Source organism: Coptis chinensis, chromosome 3, assembly GCF_015680905.1.
Source record: "Coptis chinensis isolate HL-2020 chromosome 3, ASM1568090v1, whole genome shotgun sequence".
NCBI lineage: Eukaryota > Viridiplantae > Streptophyta > Magnoliopsida > Ranunculales > Ranunculaceae > Coptis > Coptis chinensis.
In genome coordinates, this window is record NC_141458.1 from 113,833,107 (window position 1) to 113,851,926 (window position 18,820).

General features: G+C 36.8%; 4 protein-coding genes across 15 annotated transcripts; 2 read left to right on the forward strand and 2 right to left on the reverse strand.

Moving 5' to 3' along the window:
* The first annotated feature begins 819 nt into the window (after window positions 1-819).
* Window positions 820-1,996, forward strand: LOC147513179 (copper ion binding protein). 4 transcript variants are annotated; one of them, XM_086596199.1, is made up of 3 exons: window positions 842-982; window positions 1,154-1,726; window positions 1,912-1,996. In XM_086596199.1, exon 2 carries the CDS (start codon window positions 1,179-1,181, stop codon window positions 1,692-1,694), a length of 516 nt encoding a protein of 171 aa, XP_086452325.1. In that variant the 5' UTR covers window positions 842-982; window positions 1,154-1,178; the 3' UTR covers window positions 1,695-1,726; window positions 1,912-1,996. The 4 variants fall into 4 exon arrangements, with proteins under 4 accessions (XP_086452326.1, XP_086452325.1, XP_086452324.1 ...); XM_086596198.1 differs by having other exon boundaries at window positions 1,832-1,928; XM_086596200.1 differs by having other exon boundaries at window positions 820-982; window positions 1,165-1,928.
* Window positions 1,997-2,745: 749 nt separating this feature from the next.
* LOC147513180 (DNA photolyase) lies at window positions 2,746-7,697 on the reverse strand. 5 transcript variants are annotated; one of them, XR_015215257.1, is made up of 13 exons: window positions 7,375-7,697; window positions 6,985-7,304; window positions 6,802-6,913; window positions 6,350-6,704; window positions 5,937-6,150; window positions 5,698-5,787; window positions 5,018-5,273; window positions 4,788-4,900; window positions 3,821-3,919; window positions 3,687-3,729; window positions 3,356-3,459; window positions 3,183-3,273; window positions 2,746-3,004 (listed from the first exon to the last, which is right to left on the reverse strand). XR_015215257.1 is itself a non-coding variant. In XM_086596191.1 (13 exons), the coding sequence occupies exons 1-13, from the start codon at window positions 7,598-7,600 to the stop codon at window positions 2,913-2,915; spliced, it is 2,127 nt and encodes a 708-aa protein (XP_086452317.1). In that variant the 5' UTR covers window positions 7,601-7,697; the 3' UTR covers window positions 2,746-2,912. The 5 variants fall into 5 exon arrangements, 2 of the variants coding, with proteins under 2 accessions (XP_086452317.1, XP_086452318.1); XR_015215256.1 differs by having other exon boundaries at window positions 3,356-3,466; XR_015215255.1 differs by having other exon boundaries at window positions 3,687-3,734.
* Window positions 7,698-7,806: 109 nt separating this feature from the next.
* LOC147513181 (uncharacterized) lies at window positions 7,807-12,559 on the forward strand. 4 transcript variants are annotated; one of them, XR_015215259.1, is made up of 4 exons: window positions 7,807-7,940; window positions 8,510-10,179; window positions 11,270-11,341; window positions 11,454-11,872. XR_015215259.1 is itself a non-coding variant. In XM_086596193.1 (3 exons), exons 2-3 carry the CDS (start codon window positions 8,514-8,516, stop codon window positions 11,131-11,133), a joined length of 2,034 nt encoding a protein of 677 aa, XP_086452319.1. In that variant the 5' UTR covers window positions 7,807-7,940; window positions 8,510-8,513; the 3' UTR covers window positions 11,134-12,559. The 4 variants fall into 4 exon arrangements, 2 of the variants coding, with proteins under 2 accessions (XP_086452319.1, XP_086452320.1); XR_015215258.1 differs by lacking the exons at window positions 11,270-11,341; window positions 11,454-11,872 and adding exons at window positions 10,480-10,639; window positions 10,766-11,158; XM_086596193.1 differs by having other exon boundaries at window positions 10,766-12,559.
* A 2,465-nt stretch (window positions 12,560-15,024) lies between these two features.
* Window positions 15,025-17,038, reverse strand: LOC147513182 (flavonoid 3'-monooxygenase CYP75B137-like). 2 transcript variants are annotated; one of them, XM_086596196.1, is made up of 3 exons: window positions 16,354-17,038; window positions 16,045-16,251; window positions 15,025-15,928 (listed from the first exon to the last, which is right to left on the reverse strand). In XM_086596196.1, exons 1-3 carry the CDS (start codon window positions 16,888-16,890, stop codon window positions 15,302-15,304), a joined length of 1,371 nt encoding a protein of 456 aa, XP_086452322.1. In that variant the 5' UTR covers window positions 16,891-17,038; the 3' UTR covers window positions 15,025-15,301. The 2 variants fall into 2 exon arrangements, with proteins under 2 accessions (XP_086452322.1, XP_086452321.1); XM_086596195.1 differs by having other exon boundaries at window positions 16,045-17,038.
* Window positions 17,039-18,820: the final 1,782 nt, after the last annotated feature.

The following is an 18,820-nucleotide window of genomic DNA, read 5'->3' on the forward strand; positions in this document are numbered from 1 at the left end:
AGGGGAGTAATAATAATAAATCTAAATTGTAATTAATATATTATTTATCAAAAATTGCGATAGAAAAAAAACCTTAATAGTCGGAATTCAATGAGAGAAAACAGAGCAAAGAAAGAGAACCACAAATAAATCAAATTATATTAATCTTTATGGAGGAGAAGGGAGGAAAAATGACTGGTCTTGGAAAGAGGTACTATAGTTTATTAGATAGTGTTTGTTTGCTAAACCCGAGTCCCCAACAAAATTTTTTAGGGTCTGTTTGTTCTGGAGGAAATGCTAGGAAAAGAAAAGGAAAAGATGTGTGGTCCGCTTTTTTTATAGTTTTTTTGTTGTTTGTTTGCCCATAGAAAGGAAAGGCTGCTTTCCGTACGGAAACAAAACTAGGAAAATGGAAATGGTTTTGAGTCCATGGTCCAGACCTAAAAATTTTAGGGAAAGGAAAGGAAAGGAAAAAATAAAAATAGGCGCAATTTACTTTCCTTTTTACAGTTTACCAAACAGACATAATTTTAAAACTGTTTCGATTTCATTCCTTTCCTTTCCACAGTGGACAACTTATTTCCTTTATTTTCCATTAGTTAAAATTTAACAAACAGGCCCTTAAAGATTTTAAAAAAGACGCCACAAAAATAATCTTAACGTCTTTTTTTGAGTGTAGAAGTGGGCCTACTATTTAAGTCCAACACTCCAACATACGTAAACCAAGCCCAACTCCTAACCCAAATAAGCAGTTTTGGGCTTTGGTTGAGGAAATTACTTAACTTGGGTTAGACTTGGGCTTGGATCCAACTAGAAACCACTTTATGTCTTTCTGTCAAAGCAAAAGAAAATTCAAATGAAGGGAAATACAATGGCAAACAAGCCCTAATTACAAAAAGAGAAAACCTGAAGAAATTGGAGAAACAAATTTTTGGTCACTGGATTATTCTAGCTGAACGAACGAGTTCAGTCCCCGTTTGGCCCATAGCAAAACTCACCCAGTGTAAGTACTTTTCACCCTTATTTCGTAGTCGATTTGTTAGTTTCAATTTATTATTATTGTATCCATTCAAAACTTTATAGTATGTAATCGAATTGTGCGTATTAAATGGAATCGTTTTCATTCTCTTGAAATGCTGCTTATGTTTTTCGCTGATAAGTAGAGCTTTATTAGAAATATTGTAGGTAAAAACGTCAATATGGGGGATTCATTTACAGTTCAAATCACCACAAAACTTGTCAATCGGCTTGCTGAAGATGGGGACAAGTTGAAAAAGAGGACAAAGAAAACCAAACCAAAGGTACATAAGAAACCTCAAGAGACGCAGGCCACGAAGGTGGATCATCATAAGCCTCCTTCTGATTGGCCCATTCATGCTCCTATGCTCTTGCCAGTATCCCCTAGCCCAGCTCAAGTCTCAAATGCTGAGTTGGATGCAATCCGATCTGTCCTTCAAGAGAGCGAGAAGGTTGTGGACAAGTTGCAAAAGCATCAGGAAAACATGGCACAGGAAGTGACACTGAAAGCAAAACAACTTCATGATAAGGAATTCAAGCTTCCGTACCAGAAGCCTTTTCCCTGTTTAGCTGAAAGAAATGCTTGCTTGGAATGTTACAAGGAATACGCTAAGGACTCCCTGAAATGTGCCAGTGTGGTTAAAACTTTTGCAGATTGTGCTCGTAAAGCTAGACAGTTGGCAAGTTCACTTAGTTGATAAATTGGCTGTTGGACGCTCTAGATATGCTGGTAATTTTGAACAGTTGTGTATTAGAGTGCAACGTATTCGGCTTGAGAGTTGCTTGAGATTTTTTGCTGCGAAAATAAAATAAATTCATTATTCCTTTTTGCCAGGTCTGGATTCATGTTGTATTCTCTCACCACATTGCAAATGGCTGTTGAACTTATAGTTTTCTTGGAAATGGTTATTGCAGATATTTCCCTTGGTTTACAGCAGATTTTCTGGATGGCCATTGTACTTACTTTTGCTGCGTCATAATGAATTTAAATTACTGAACCTTTCCTTGTAGCTCTGCAGAATGTCAGTACCATTCTTAGTAGGATTCATTGTTATTTCGTATTGTCAGTAATGTAAAAGCCATGATCTGACAGTTGCTGGTTGATGCATCAACCAATTGTATCACAGGTTCAATTGCTCAGATTTGGCTTTATGCAGTTCACTCACAAGTCTCACAACTACCGAAACCATCCATAGGTAGTCTCTGGAAAAAAAAATGCCTAGATGAATGCTTAGTTGAAAATGGCTAAATATCGGAAAAGAAGTGTAACAATCTCTCATGGGGTCATTGATACAAGCGAAGGAGCCCTGACATCTTATTCTTTTCTACTGTACTGTTAATTGGCAGATTGGGCTAGAACTTTATCTAGATATACCTGAAGGAAAGAAAGAATTCGGCTAAAGTCAAAATATATTATGGTTTCTCTTGAAACGTCACAATACTCTCTACATACAGTAGAACCATTAGGTTGGTTAATACAGAAATTACGAAAAATAGGTAGATACAGCACAGAGGTTCTTCAAAAGATGCAGAAATTAAAGAATAACATCCAAACAGCACAGTTAAGATGCCCCATGCTTGAAACAGTCACCTGACAACCCCTCTGATGCTTGATTCTGGAAGAGAACATTACATGGCTGATATTTGAGTATCTTCGTTAATTTTTTACTTAATCTAAAACTAACTGTTACAACACAGATTAGAAGTTTGGAAAACTCTAGTTAACAACTGAAATTAGACATCACTATATTCTAGAAAAGGACCAAAAATGCCTTCATAACGGAGCCTAACACGAAACTTTCATTTTGTTCAAGTCGGTCTTCAATATGAACATAGGAATACAATAGTGATTACACTACTAAAAAGTTTAAACCGGTAAACTATGGTACACAAAGACAATATAATGATCTGGAAAATCAACAGGGTAGTAAGCTTCTTTCCATGTTAACAATCCATTCACATATAAAGGAATTCACTTCCTCTGGCCTTTCATCATGTGGACAATGACCTGCAATTATCAGATTGTACAAGAAAATTGAGATCTCAGAAGGGGGAAACAGCAGTCATCGTAAATAGATCTTCGGAAGAAGTGGTAGGGATACAATTACTGGTTAGTTTAGTAACAATGAGACATAATGATGTAGTAATTAACTGGTTTATTGTTTAAGTGTAAGCATCAAGATTACCTGCGTCCAATTCTCTGATCTCAATCCCAATGCAACACTCCCTAAGTTCTGACAGTTTTGACTCGGAATTTGAAAGTGGATCTTTCATTCCCTAGTTGTCAATAAACAAGACAGAAGCATCAAGAGCTGACGGCTGTCAAATAATACCAAAATATGTTTGGGTCACAATTTACCTGTATAATTAAGACCTTCCCTCCAAATGATTCAAATAGATAATTTACAGGAATTGAGAGATCAAAGCTGAAGACACTTTCAAGAACCATCAGCACGCCAGGATCTTGCGACTTACGCTGTTATGGAAAAGACATGAAGTAGAAAAGAACAAGAAGAAAGGTGTAGATGGTAACCAGACACATACTGGAGTGAAACATAAATCCAAACCAGCTATGTCACCAGGACACAACAACACGAAATGGATCAGTCCAGTAAGTTTAAGCATCAGATATATTATGGCACCATCTTGAAATATCAGGACCTTGGCAAGGGAGCAAAAAGTAAGGATACTGCCCGAAGCATTTCACTGATAAGCCAATCATCAGCTCGTTCTCTGTTCTGCAAACAGACACAATTTCTATTAAAACCCTATACAGTATAGCATCAAAGATAATAAACGGCAGCAAAGTTAGAAGCAAACTTACAGTAGGGTAGCAATTTTTAACAATGTTCCCCACATTTGATCTCAAGTAGAGTAATAGGATTCGACTCCCCAACCACGCAGCACTAGAGACCCGCCTTTCCTAATCAATTGTCAAACAATTTAAGATTAGTTTCAGACTGACTCATATCAAAGAAGTGAAAGTAACAATAGGGAACGGAATTGAAATTTTATACAAGTCAAATCAAGTGGTCCAAGACGCAGAAACTTGCAATCAAACTATGTTTTTAAGGGAGAAAAAGGCTCATCCCAATGTCTGCATGTTTTCCATACATTGCAATCCGGCTTAGGCCAAATGTCTCACTCGTTTAGTCTTCTAAGAAATTTTCTTCCTACCTCAGAAAGTTCAGTCGGAAAGCTATCCACCAAATCACAATATAATCTCATCTCAAGGGCTGTCAGATTTTGATTACGTTTTTATAAATAAATTCAACTACTTGGTAGAGGAGTGGAATCCATAAGGGTGCACTCATTTGCTAAATAAGCATGCAATTGGCAAAGCAAACCCCAAGGATCCTCCTTCAGATAAACCAATCTTTGCACTTCATGTACAAGAAGAGACCCATTCTCACGACAGAGAAAGCCTGGTGACCGACAAGAAAACCTTCTGCAGATATCAAATTGCAATAATGAAGGGAACATAGAGCCAACTATGTTGACAGTCCATGTCAAGGCATTGATCATTGTCATTTCCTAAATACAAGATTAATGAAGCTTACATGATACGGAAACAAAAGACAGTGATATTTTCCTAGTTTTACATATACAAACATCTGCATAAAAGAAGTCTTTGTTATGGATGATTGTATTTATGAATAACAGGGAAGCAAACAACATATTCGAAATCAGGATATACTTTCAACTTTCAATTTGGAATAAGAATACTAGCAGCTTGACATATCATGAAGAATGTAACCGACTGAGGAATGTATAACTAAAGTTTTGCTTACTTCATTGACTGGAGAAGAAGGATTGCCTGTAATGACTGAACCAGCTGCATTGATGAGGATAACGGATTTGGCCAGGGTAGGCCAAAGCCCAGCAACAATAGCAGCAAAGTAACCTGGGATAAAAGTATGAAAGAAATATAAAGCATCAGGTGCGCCATGGGAAAGTAAGTCTGAAGAATTTAAAAGAAAAACTTAATAGTCTTATAGACAAGATCGGAGTTTGGGCATACCACCAATTGAGTTGCCAACAAGATGGACTGGTTCACCCACCACATCAACAATGAAATCTCTAATCAATTCTGCCCACATGAGTTCTGTGTACACAATGTTTGGCTTTTCTGATTTTCCAAATCCTAAAAGCGTAAGTGCCCAAACCCTATTCCCAGCATCAGCTATTGGATTCACGTTATCACGGTAGTGTTCCAAAAAAGCACCAAACCCATGTACAAGCAGACTAGCTGGACCTTCGTCACCAAGCACTGTGTACTGAAATCAGAGAATATCCTTCATGATGAGAAAGAATAACGTATATATTAAGCTGTGTGATAAAAACGGAACAAAAGAAAATCGAGCAATAAATAGAGTCAAAATAAAGGTACCTCCACTTAACATAAATATATAAGAGCGTGCTTGTAGCATACCTCCACTTAACATAAAAATAAAGGTACCTCACTATAAAGGATGCACGGTTCATCGTATATAGTGAAAAGAGCTAACTCAGGTAACAAATAGAAAGACTAGAACTGGAGAAACCTAATTCCTGAACACGTTAAACTTGGGAAAACAAAAGCACAAGAGACGTCTCAGAGACCATTTCAGAAAAAAGAGAAATCTGATCATTCTTTAGGATATATAGAGCAGAATGTTGAGAAACGGTTCACAATATCATTAAGAAGTTTCCAGTAAAGACCTGGATTAAATAGTCATTCCATCTCCATATTCGAACAGAATGTATTCCTTCACTGTAAGTTTGGCTTTTTAAACCCAAAAGCCAGTACCACTGCGACAAAATTGAATGATGATGTTAGTTAATATTTGAAGGCAATAATGGATCAACAATTAGAAGTTGAAATTGTTCCCTGAACCACTGTTGTTTAAGTCTGAGATGTACCAGTGTAAAAGGACCACCACTGTAAATGTTTGCTTTACCTCCATTAAGCAAACTGTGTCAGCTGCAGCAGCAACGGTAGCTGCCGAGTACCCAAAAGGAGATAGAAAGCCAGCGTTACGTTCCTTCTCGTACTTGATTGCCTCATAATATACTTTTCTTCTGGATATGATACCTAAAGAAAGGACAGAACTAAACAGGGCACCAAATGAAGCTCCATTCCTGCTTTCAGCACTACGTAATTTCTCATGCACCCTGTCATGTAACATAACTATGTGATTGAGTTATGAGAAATTTCAATACATTAGCATTTTAGCTCAGGTTCATAAGGACCTTTCTTTCATACTTAAATAGAACAGAAATGCCCATATATATTCTTAGGAAATTGTTACTTCCAGTATGCGCTTTTAATTATTCAAAGTTATGCAAGAACAAAAAAGAGAAGCATGCATACTCTTGCCAGTCGCCTCTGGGTGTGCCCTCCAAATCTCTCAAATATGCAGCCAGTGCATTCAAGACAACACTTGTTCCACCTCCCACTACAATTCCTTGTGTAGATACAAACACTGAATTTTTAACTTTTTCCTTCTTTCTTTCTTCCAAATTCACGTAACTCTGGTCCCCTTCAATGGAATACAATATCTGTGAACCTTTGCCCACATCACTTGGCACCTTAACTTTTTTCAAGCTTCCATTACTCAAAACACTCTTTGCAGAAACTCTCTTGACTGAAGTCCACTTGTCATTTAACTTCAACGGATTGACACTCAAAACATATCTCTGTACTTGATCAAAAGATGGCACATTACCTGATAGAGAAGAATACAATAACTATCTACAGTACAAACCATAAACTCCATAAAGAATATGGAAACACAATAATCCTTAATGACATTGACAGCATACCCCAGTCTAAGTCAATATCCAAACGAGGTAACACCGGGGATGCAAGGGGACTAGTCGGTGATAACTTCAATTTCTTGAAGTCAGGGTAAAACGCAGGCAACTTCTCCAAGTCCTATATGCAACATTACAAAGTCATATTGTGCTAATGGATGAAAAGTTATTATAATAAGAAATCAGTATTACCTTAATGTCGTAAAATGGGGTCCACCACTGTACCAGTTGAGCACTTCCTTGTGACAAGGATAAATTAAGCAAACAGTCCTTTACGGACTCCATCATAGAACGAAGATTATACTCAACTTCCTCTTCAGCAAATACATTAATACTTGCTACATTTTCCAATCCAAATTTATCACAACTATCAACAATTTCACTAACAATTTGTGATACAATACTCTCGGCAGCACCGAATCTAATCATAAGATTAGAGCCTTGATTTTGTAAACATGTTTTCAAATCCTGTAAAGCTAATAAAACTAGCTCTAGTTTTTCATCTGAGAAACCTGAAAAACTAAAAATAAGTTTTAGTTGCTGAAAAGTTTATTTTTGAGATTTATAAGGTTGGTTACTTACGGGAAATGATACGGTGGTCGAAGATGTAGAGAGGGAGAAGTGATTTGTAGTGTGAAGCCGTGGACACGAGGGCTGGGTGATCATCGATTCTAAGATCATGTTTGAACCATAATAATGCCACGTCATTGTTTTTTGATTTTGCTCTAAGAAGAAGAGGTTGTTGGTGTAGTTGTGTTCTAGAACGGAAGGAAGTGAAACTGAAGTGAGAATGCATGAGAAGTGCCATTGGTGGGGAGTGGAATTAAGAGGACGTTCCATGGACTGTGAGGTCTCAATATTTTTATTTTATGGTTTTGGGAGTGCGAGTGAAAATAAATTTGTGGAGGAGAGGGAATGGGTCTCGGGTGGTGGACTGGGTTTTTTAAAGTCTTGGGCCTTTTTACGGGCCGGGTTCAGATTGGATGAGGACGATTTATTGTTCTACATTTATACGTTTAAAATCCTCGGCAAATCAGAAACCGGCATCGCCGTTGTAAATGAATTCCTCGTCCACCTCTCATCCGATTCGAACAAAGTGAGTTTTTTTAAAAAGAAGAGCAGCAGATAATTATCCCTCTTTAAAGCAGGTAAGCAGAACTCTGTATGCATCTAGGGTTTAAGGATTAAGATAAATGATTCAGTAGAACAGTATGTTTAACTACAAATTTACACTTATTAAATCTATAGAGATACTGGATTTAATAATGGTTGGTGAGTTGTTTGGTGTTATAAGATGAAAATGTCAAGGTTATGACAATGTATAACAACAGTTGTTACAATGTTGATAGTAATTGAAGAGGACTAAATCCTTTTTCATGCCTGTAACTTTCCTCCTAATAATATCTACTACTTCATTTGATTATGGAGTTGCTATACTGCTACATTTTCCTCAAGCATTACTCTGCATGCAAAAATATTTCCTCATCAATAAATTTTGATGATGACCATTACACTTTGGTTCGTTCCACTCAAGCTTCAATAGTTCCAAAGGAAGTTTCTAGTGTTTTGTTGAGTATTACTTCCAGGAGTATGATATGCCTTTTCTGTTGATTATCTTGTCTTGAGCCAGCGTAATCCTCATGTATGCAATGCCCTGTCTGAGAAGGCAATTCGTAGGCCATGCTTGGGTTGTATAATTTTTTTTTGTTTATTACAGGACCATGGTCAGAGGAAGAGATGCCTGTTGGGAGCACTGCGTTCTAGTTGATGCAACGAAACAGAAAGTCAGGTGTAATTATTGCCAAAGAGAGTTCAGTGGAGGGGTTTACCGGATGAAATTTCATTTGGCGCAAATAAAGAACAAAGATATAGTTCCCTGCACTGAGGTTCCAAATGAGGTGAGGGACTGGATACAAAGCATATTAACTACTCCCAAGAAGCAGAAGAACCCTAAGAGACCAAAGCTAGATCTGGTACCAAATGGTCCCCAGCATAGCTCTTCTACAAGTGATGGCTTCCGTCCGAATCCTGGATCCAGTGGGCAAAATGGTAGCACATGCCAAGCTTTGTTATTCCCACCACCTTCACCTATCGCACAACCTATTGTGGATGATGCTCAGAAGAAAAAGCATGATGACGCTGATAAGAAGGTTGCATTGTTTTTCTTTCACAACCCCATACCATTTAGTGCTTCTAGGTCCATATATTATCAGGAAATGTTTGATGCAGTAGCAGAGTGTGGTCTAGGCTATAAAGCCCCAAGTTATGAGAAGTTAAGATCCTCTCTCCTGGAAAAGATAAAAGGAGACATCAATGATAACTACAGGAGGTTTAGAGAGGAATGGAAAGGGACTGGTTGTACTATTTTGTCAGATTGCTGGTCCGATAATAGGACCACATCACTTGTTGTATTTTCTGTTACTTCTTTTAAAGGGACTCTGTTTCTGAAGTCCGTGGATGTATCTACTCATGCTGATGATGCTCATTATTTATTTGAGTTGCTTGAGTCAGTTGTATTAGAGGTTGGTGTGGAAAATGTTGTTCAAGTTATAACAGATAGTGCAGCTAGTTATGTTTATGCTGGAAGGCTCTTGATGTCGAAATACACTTCATTATTTTGGTCCCCTTGTGCTTCATATTGTATTGATAAAATGTTGGAGGATTTTAGTAAGCTGGAATGGGTCAGTGAGGTCTTGGAGGACGCAAAGAGCATCACAAGGTATATATACAGTAACACGTGGATTGTAAATCTGATGAGAAAGTTCACAGGTGGAAGGGAATTTATTCGACCCAAAATCACAAGATTTGTAACTAGCTTCTTATCTTTGAGGTCCATTATAATTCAAGAGGAAAACTTGAAGCACATGTTTTCCCATACAGAATGGTTGTCTTCTGTTTATAGTAGATGTCCTGATGCCCAGGCGATCAATTCCTTGTTATATTTGGACAAGTTCTGGAAGTTGGCACATGAAGCTGTGAGTGTGTCAGAGCCACTTGTTAAAGTTTTGCGTATGGTAGATGGGGACATGCCTGCCATGGGCTATATATATGAGGGCATCGAGAAGGCAAAAGTTGAAATTAAGGCATACTATAAAGGAGTTGAAGGGAAATATATGCCATTATGGGATATAATTGACAGGAGATGGAACTTGCAACTACAGTCACCATTGCATGCTGCTGCAGCTTTTCTAAATCCTTCTATTTTCTACAACCAAAACTATAAGATAGATTTGAAAATGAGGAATGGGTTTCAAGAAGCCATGGTGAAGATGGTTACAGAGGATAAGGATAAGATTGAGTTCACTAAGGAGCATCCCATGTATATAAATGCCCATGGTGCTCTTGGCAGTGAGTTTGCAATCTTGGGAAGGACATTGAACTCCCCAGGTATGTTTTGCACATGTATGTATTTGTCCAGTTCTGTCATATTTGCTGTGTTGCCTCATATACGTTTATGAGAGTTCACATGGGAAAAGGCCATAGTCATTGCTGATGGCATGATAGTGCACAACAGGTTTAGTATGCACAAACCTGATTCCTTAAATGAAGTCCTAGTCAACCAACCAAAGCAATCAGATGCTTATCATCTATTGGCCTAGGGCATTATTAGTACTAAAAATAGTCTGACGATGTACGAAGGCGAGATTTTACATATTAGCTGACATTAGGATATACTGTCTTCTTCAGTTCTTCTAAAGCACCTTCCCTTAGTGGCTCTTTGAAGAAGTTTATGGTGATTGCTGTATCTGTTCAATTGGTTGGTCACCTTGGACGTTGATGATCTCCTTGATGAAATCCATCAGTTGAGGGTTCATAACCCTTCTTGAATTTTCTGCATACTATGAAGGTGCAGGCTGATGGCTCTTCTCCATAATCCATCTCTGACTTCGAATCTATCAATAGTCTTACTTGTATAATATATATACTTGATGGAATTCTCTATCTTATTGATTTCATAACTGTGCAAGCATAGGTGACTGGTGGGCAGCATATGGTTATGAAATCCCTACATTGCAGAGGGCTGCAATAAGAATACTGAGCCAGCCTAGTAGTTCATATTGGTGTAGATGGAACTGGAGAACCTTTGAGAACATACATACCAAGAAGCGCAACAAAATGGAGAATGAAAAATTCAATGATTTGGTTTATGTGCATTGCAATCTCCGATTACAGGCGGTCAGTCAAAGTATTGATGGGAAATGTAAACCGGTTAATTTTGATGATATAGATGTTAGTTCTGAATGGCCCACAGAGTTGGAATCTCCATCCTATCTTTTGGACGATTCATGGTTAGACAATCTACCCTTTGAATCCGGAGGTAGTCCTTCCAGTTATGAATAATCAACAGGATATAAGACTTATTCCACACGATGTTATATGCCTTTTGTACAATTATTGTACCCTGAGCTTGTAATATATATCATAGAATTTCAAAAAATGTTGTTGACTTGTGAACTTTTTGCACACGGTACTTCAGATTTCCCCTTCCGTTAGTGAGGTTGACCAAGTAGATAAGCTCATAAGCAGAGTTCATTGTGGGGAATTTCAGGTATCTTAAGTGTTGAGCACATCCTTTAGAAAAAGTTATTCCAAACATTAGATGCACATGTCAAGTTAATGACAGTAGATTATGAAGATGATAGACTGTTCTTATCCTGTAGATATTCTTTTGCCTTCAAAATCTAGAGCAAGGAAAAACCATATGAATCATTTTCAGGGATTGACACGGTTCCACTTGGTAGATGGCTGATGTGTACTCTCTCATTCAGTTTAACACACGGCTGCAAGGGGGCTACTAGTGGAGGTTTTAATCTTATATTTCCTTTCAATCATGATGTTGTGAATGGATGCAGAGCTATATTTAGGGTAGGTCATTTAGTTCCTCAAAAATCTAGGTTAAAGACTTTTACTATTGATTTCCTTGTTTTGTATACTAGTTCATGTTTCTTATGATCTTAATTTTCCTTTTTTTGGGCAAATTTCTCTTTTACCTTGTGATGTCAATGGAAACAGATGTCTTTTTTATATGTAATTTATTGTCCCAGCTAGGTTTTATGTGAACTTGAAATTTATATGGTTTTGTGGCTAATGTTTTGGAGATGCGTTTAGTGTTCTTGATTCCTGTTAGATTTTCAGTGTGTTACAGTCTCCAATCAGGTTGATGCTATTCATATGTTGGAATGTATTTCCACTAGCTAAAACATCACAGAGGTTCTCTACAAATTGGAACTATTCTCAAGAGCAAAAGAGAAAGAAACAGTATCTTCAAATTGGTAAGTTCTTCTTGAGTCTTGTTTACCAGTAGTCACGCTTGCACCAAATATCATGAATACGCTTTATTTTTAAAATCAATTAATTTAGTTTTCACGCCGTAGATTAAACCCATATTTCATGGTCTGCTCTATTCTGTTTTTGTTCGATTATTATGCCACTGGTTGGAAGTTTTGTGTGGTATATGTTTGTCTACTTTGATTGGTCTGCTCAGTGATATGGTGTGCTTTGTACCTTGGATGTATTAGATTTTCCCATGGGCTTTGGGACTAAGCTAAGCTTTATGTAGCCGACTGACTAGGGTGGTAGCAAATGAAAAGGCCTCTTATCCTTCTCGGCCAAAGTTCATGAGGAAACTAGTAGCATTCTTATTTTTAGCACTTGTGTGTAGATAGGAAGACATTTTGACTCGAGGCCTTTGTGTTTCAGAATTTTTGTACATATTTTGTAATTTTTTCTTTTTCGGTGTTTCTATTGTAAGTATGAATGTTCTTTTGGGATGTGCGGGAAGTTTATCTAAGCCTTCTGTCATCTTCCAAGAACTCTTTGCTATTGATGTGGGCCTTAAACAAGCCCAATTCTTAAGTATAGCAAAACTTGGAATAAATTCGGACTCTCTAGGTGCTATCAACATCATCAATGGCTTTGCTCGAAGTCCATGGTACTGCATCAATATAGTGGCCTAGATAATATCCCTTAAAAGTTCTTTTCGTGGATTGTATTTTTAAGCATGTGTATAGAGAGGGTAATCAGGCAGTTGACTACCAACCTTTCGAAGTTGTATAGATCATCAATTGATCAACTTATTTCCTTCTCCCCTCTTCTGGACTTTACGATAATAGAGAGGACAGGAAAAGAACTATGTACTTCAAAGATTATCTTAATACAAGTTGAGGTTGGCTATAACCTCTAAACTTTAAAAAAAAAAATAGAGAGGATAGCTCGTGATACTTTTTCTATGTTTGTATAATATTATAACAATATAAATTATAGAATATAAATTTAGCGATGAAACAAAAAAAGAAATATAAATATAAATATTAAAATGATAAGTTAAAGAAAATATCAACTGAAATACAAGGATTGAGCTGCTTGTGCTATATACGATAGAAATTGTGCAGTCCATGCCTTAAATATAACATACGCGCTCTGTTGGTACTTGACTACTAAATTATGAAGATATGTTTTGTTGTTTAATTGTTTCCCTACATAGAGAGGTATTATAAGATTAGGGCCTTGCATGAACTAATCTCAAGTGTGTTCCTTTTTTTCCGAAATAATAAATAAAATTCATACTACAGAGTTTCACTACATCGATAGAATCCATATTATGACATGATCCACAATTCCACTGGTTCTGATAACTGCACCCCAGCGCAGATGCTGGAAGTTGGTTTTCATTTCCAGGAAACCAGCGGACTCCCTATTTGGTCTTTATAACTTTTTGTATAATATGGCAATTAACATTTGAAGTACTTCAATCCGAAAATTTATTATTTCATTGCGAATAGAACGGTCGAACGGAAGACACCTGATGAATTTTTAATGATATATATCAACAGACACAGGCAAGACTTATGATGTCTTGTATCAGTATCTTTAATATGTCCGAAAAATAGTATGTCAGAAGATGGTATTGCTCGGTTCTACCAATGAAATCTTAGAATATAGAGGATGTTTTTTGTTTCTGTATTCCGATACTGTTCTACTTGACTTTATTTTATTTGATATATCTATGCTGTTACGGCGAACCTAGAGCAAATATACGCACATCGTCATCCTTAAAATTTAGATTCTAATAATTTGAGCCGAGTGGCTTGGGCTCGTTTAAGCTCAGCTCGAGATTGTTCATTTAGGTAAATGAGCCAAGCTTGAGCCTATATTATAGCTCATGTTACAAACGAGTTTAATGAAGCTCGGCTTGATAAACTCAAATAGCATCTTTACAGTGTAAAATAACCAAACTATTCGGGCTCAGCTCAGACTAGGTTCGCTAAAAGCTCGGCTCAGGCTCGTTCATTTAATATATGAGCCAAGCTTGAACTTATTTCGAACCTCGCTTAATAAACGAGCCGAGCTTGAGCATAATAAAACTCGGCTTGATTTGCTAGATTGGCAGTTCCCTATCTGTGTTTGTTGGGTAAGGATATCTGATACCTTGGCATTTGAGGTCCACATTGTTAAATACCCAACCGAATAATTTAACGACAGCATGCATTGATGCATGTATATTTGTATTATTGTTTAAGATTTGGGATCCTAATTGAATGAGAAGACAAGACATTATGAAAATTCGATCACATAATCCTAGTCGGCAGGTAGTTTGTAACTCCTCATCGGCCTCTTGACTTGTCGTGAATTACTGTATCCAAAGAATTTCTTATTGTACGGTTAAAATTTCCCTTGTCTTCTGATCCAAAAAATGCTTCGCTACTGAATCGAATTTTAGTATCTCAATTTAAGGACATTGCGGCTCCTAATTTTTTTTTCTCATTTTTCAGTTGAAGGAAGACAGGAAGTGAACTTTACTTTCTTTCCTAAAAATGTTGTATAGTGATGTTATGACACCAGGCATTAAAGTTTTAAACAAAGGCTTATTTGTACTATTAGTTTTAAATTTTTTTGTTCATTTTCCGTTCTACAAATTTCTTCTTACTTAGGTGTTGCTTTGAATCTAAGAAACAGTACCAGTTTTATTAAAACTGATATCTAGACCTGAGGCCATGTTATTTCAAAATTTACAAACAGATTTTCTCTATAAAAACTTATTAGTCATCATTTCGTGAGATGCATATTTGATACAGTCTTGAGTCCTGACTAAACACTACGTAAATGTAACTTCTTTTTAAAATTTTCGTTTAAAACTATGTGTTTGAGAAATATACTGAAAACGGGTTCGTTACACGGATATATATGGGCATATCAGCATGGACATCATATCCAAGTCTCATGAAACCACGATTTGAATAGTGTAACTCTACTATCGTAGAGTAAAATTTAGTAATTTACTATTTGTTTCGTGAAGACAGAACGAACAAATACATTTTGTTGTTGTGTTGGTGCTGAAGGTAAATTCCAGTAGAAAAGGTTTGTAATATGTACAATCATGGATACATGGCTGTCAAGTGGCAGTGAAAATGATGGCATTGATTGCCACCGTGATTTAGAGTAAAATCCTTTTCTTCCCTCCTTGAGCTTATCCTCCATACTTAAGTAGCAGAAGTAACTGGATCTGTTTTCAAGTGTATAACCTAGATTCCGATAATCTAGGAGTCGGAGTGACAACAAGTGGTATTGTTTTCTTTAACTCTAACGCCAATGTCTCTGATAAATCGACCTTGGTCCCCTCCGGCAACTTCCAGTTGAATGAATGCAACAGTGATGCTAACAAGAATGGTACCATCCTCTCTGCCAAGGGGGTTCCGATGCATACCCTTCTCCCAGAGCCGAAAGGAAGGTAACTGAAATTTGTGCCCGCAAAATCACAGCCATTACCTGAATCCAAGAACCTCTCTGGTATGAATTCCAAGGGGTTGTCCCAAAAGTCGGGATCTCTGTGTATTGCCCATGCATTTAGAACGACTTTAGCACCTTTGGGGACTGTATAGCCTCCCACTATACATGGTTCGCTTGGACTTCTAGGGACCAAGAAAGGAGCCACAGGATACAAACGTAGGGCTTCTTTAAGTACTGCATTCAAGTAGTTCAATTTGGGCACATGTGACTCTTCTACTACAGTGTTTACCCCCACAACGTGGTCAAGTTCATCTTGCACTTTTCTCATTATTTTTGGATGGTTCATCAATTCTGCCATTACCCATTCTACTGCTGAAGATGAGGTTTTAGTCCCAGCAAGCATCATGTCCTGTTAAGAAAATTTCAGTACTTAGTTGCCAGTCAAAGCTCCACCGTTAAAGAATTAATAAAAGGAAAAAGAAGTAGAAAGAAATATGCAATATAACAAAGAGAAGAAGAAATTACCATGAACAAGGACTTGATGTGGGTTATGGTGAACGGAGTCTTGTGTTCTTCCTGATCTTTAAATTCCAACAGTACTTGCAGAAAATCCTTCTTCCCAATATCAGTGTTCCAATTCCCTTCCCTCTCCATTTTCAGCTTCTTATCAATAACAACATCGAACATCCTATCGAACCACACATGTAGCCTTTTCAGCTTACGCTCCTTACCCTGCAAATCAAACATGGCAAGAGCAGGAAAGAGATCTGAAACATTTAGTTCCCCGAAAAGGATAAGATATTTTTCTGTAATTTCTCGAAACTCCAAGCTTACGCGTTTCCTGCGTCCCTTCTCATCCGTACCTCCCCATAACATACTTGTAATAACATGAAAAAATGTAAGTAGACTATTTTCACCAATATCAACAGGTTGTCCAGCATTTGTATAGATTTGGTTTACCATATCTCGAACTTCTCTGCGGCGCAAATCGTATAAAAACTCAAGTCTCGCAGTGCTTAGTAACCCGCCAACACATATTTTACGTAGCATTCGCCAATGCTCACCATAAGGTGACCAAATGATGTCGACACCGCCATAAGCACCTGGCGAAGCAGCCACGGCCGGTACATCACGGTTAGCAAAGACGATATCGTTGTCTTTGAGTACTTCCTTGGCAACTGTGGCTGAACTCAACACAATACAAGCCTTGCTTCCTAGTTGCAGCTTTATGATTGGACCATATGTTTTAGCCAAGTTAGCAAAGCAAACATGGAGATTTGAATTAAGAAATGGAAGGTATCCAACTATCGGTAGACCACGAGGCCCTGGCGGCAATGGTACCTTGTTTTTAGTTGATTTTTGATCATCCATTTGTACCAAGTGAGCGAAATTAGTAGAATTAAAAGGATGAGTACTAATACAGTAGTGTTTTCTTCTTTTCTAATGATCCAGTCCCACCACTTAGATAGTGGTACAGAAATCATGGATATAATTTTGTGAACTTTACAGGATGAAATGTGTTTTGTATCTGTGGAGCATGACCAAATTTATAAGAGCTGCACTGGCAAAATCACGCTTTCATTTTGAATTAAATTATCCAATATCTCCATTCGACCTGGTTACTTCTAGAACAACCTTAATTGCATTATTGATTTTTTTTTTTTTTTTTTATAATTGCATTATTGATTGGGAATGTGAAGAAAAACAAACAAATTAGTGGTTATACAAAACGACATTTTTATTCCACTAAATTTAACAAATCTTAGAAAGATGGCTATTGACTTTGTAGTTCGCAATCTTACAAATTGATCCTTTCAATGGTTTTCAAAAAAATATAATAGTTTAGGCTGAGTCTAATGGTTTTGGACTCTTTATCTCAATTTTACAGATACAGATAAAGAAAATGGGTCCAAACAGGCATTGAATGAAGGAAGGGGTTCTAGGGGCATATTTTATCTGGACACGTAAACAAATTCAAAATCGTTAGGACATTTAGAAGTTTCGGATTAGGCTAATATTTTGTAGATATGATCTCCTAACTATTATAAACATTGTCACAAATAATCAAAAAAAATTCTAAACTTGCCAAATATAGTATCAAAAACGGTGAAAATGAACGGTCTATAATTAGCCAAATTTTGTAAATTGTTAACTACATTTGGTAAGTTTGGATTTTTTTTATTATTTGTGACAATGTTTAGAATAGTTAAGAGATCATATCTACAAAATATTAGTCTAATCCGAAAATTATAAATACCCTAACGATTTTGAGTTTGTTTACGTGTCAAGATAAAATATGTTCCTAAAACCCTTCCCTTGAATGAAAATCTTAACAAACCACTCCACTCTATCTAGCTCAGAATGCAAATAAAGAAAAAAAAAAAAAAAAAAGTTATATCACTCCACTTGAATTGGCGCCAAATAGAAAGTAAATCATATCACTCTACTTGAACTGGCGCCGAATGTATTATGTATCTCAATAATACTCCCTATATATAGAGAGTAAATTATAGATAGAGAGTGAAAACCTCCACTTTGGCCTCCACTTTTAGGGGATAAAAAACTATTGGACTTAGCCTTAGGAGTCCGGTTTTGCTGGCCAAATTTATGCGTCCAGCCATACAGAAACTTTGTAAACCATTTATAATGACAAATATGTATAATTTCGAAGCACAACATCAACCCTTGAGCTTTTAGTTCCAGTCGATCATTGTATACCAAAAAATTATGTAGCACTTTTACTATTAAACGTCATCCCTACTACATCAGTGGTAAAAGTTAGTAGTTAAAGTTTTGGTTTGGTTCGGTTTCATTTCGGTTTTTGTTCAAATTCAGTTTGGTTTTGGTTTTGGTTTTGGTTTAGACTTTTAAAAAATTGAATATATCAGTTTGATCCATCTACGGTTTCTATAAGAACCAGACCGAGAACAGCCTAACCAATAACCATAATTGATTAGACAAACACTTTTGTGGTCGATTTTGGAAGTTGTAAGGATGTAATCGGTTCCATGCACAACAACTCCTAACATAGTCAATCTTTTGAGTGTGGTACACCCTTCGGGAACAATGTGGATTCCTAGCAGCCGGGGTTCACGTCCCCACTTAGTGTTGTGTGCTAAAAATGATGCATCATACCCACACAATTATTGAGATCCTGATAATATGTAATTTTTAGTAAGTAACGGTTTATTAAATTAGGCAGTTTAATTACAAAAATATGTATTTAGGTCTTCTTCACACTTGTATTAATATACTATTTTTTATAACAATTTTAAAATTATATCAATCTGTTAGCATCAAT

Coding starts and splice junctions, on each gene's coding strand:
- LOC147513179 (XM_086596200.1), top strand. CDS start 1,179: ATGGGGGATTCATTTACAGTTCAAATCACCACAAAACTTGTCAATCGG.
- LOC147513180 (XM_086596191.1), bottom strand. CDS start 7,600: ATGGCACTTCTCATGCATTCTCACTTCAGTTTCACTTCCTTCCGTTCT. Junction 7,305..7,374: donor CGACCACCGTATCATTTCCC/GTAAGTAACCAA, acceptor TTAGTTTTTCAG/GTTTCTCAGATGAAAAACTA. Junction 3,920..4,787: donor CTTCTTCTCCAGTCAATGAA/GTAAGCAAAACT, acceptor ACAATTGATTAG/GAAAGGCGGGTCTCTAGTGC.
- LOC147513181 (XM_086596193.1), top strand. CDS start 8,514: ATGGTCAGAGGAAGAGATGCCTGTTGGGAGCACTGCGTTCTAGTTGAT. Junction 10,180..10,765: donor AAGGACATTGAACTCCCCAG/GTATGTTTTGCA, acceptor GTGCAAGCATAG/GTGACTGGTGGGCAGCATAT.
- LOC147513182 (XM_086596195.1), bottom strand. CDS start 16,890: ATGGATGATCAAAAATCAACTAAAAACAAGGTACCATTGCCGCCAGGG. Junction 15,929..16,044: donor ACATCAAGTCCTTGTTCATG/GTAATTTCTTCT, acceptor TTTTCTTAACAG/GACATGATGCTTGCTGGGAC.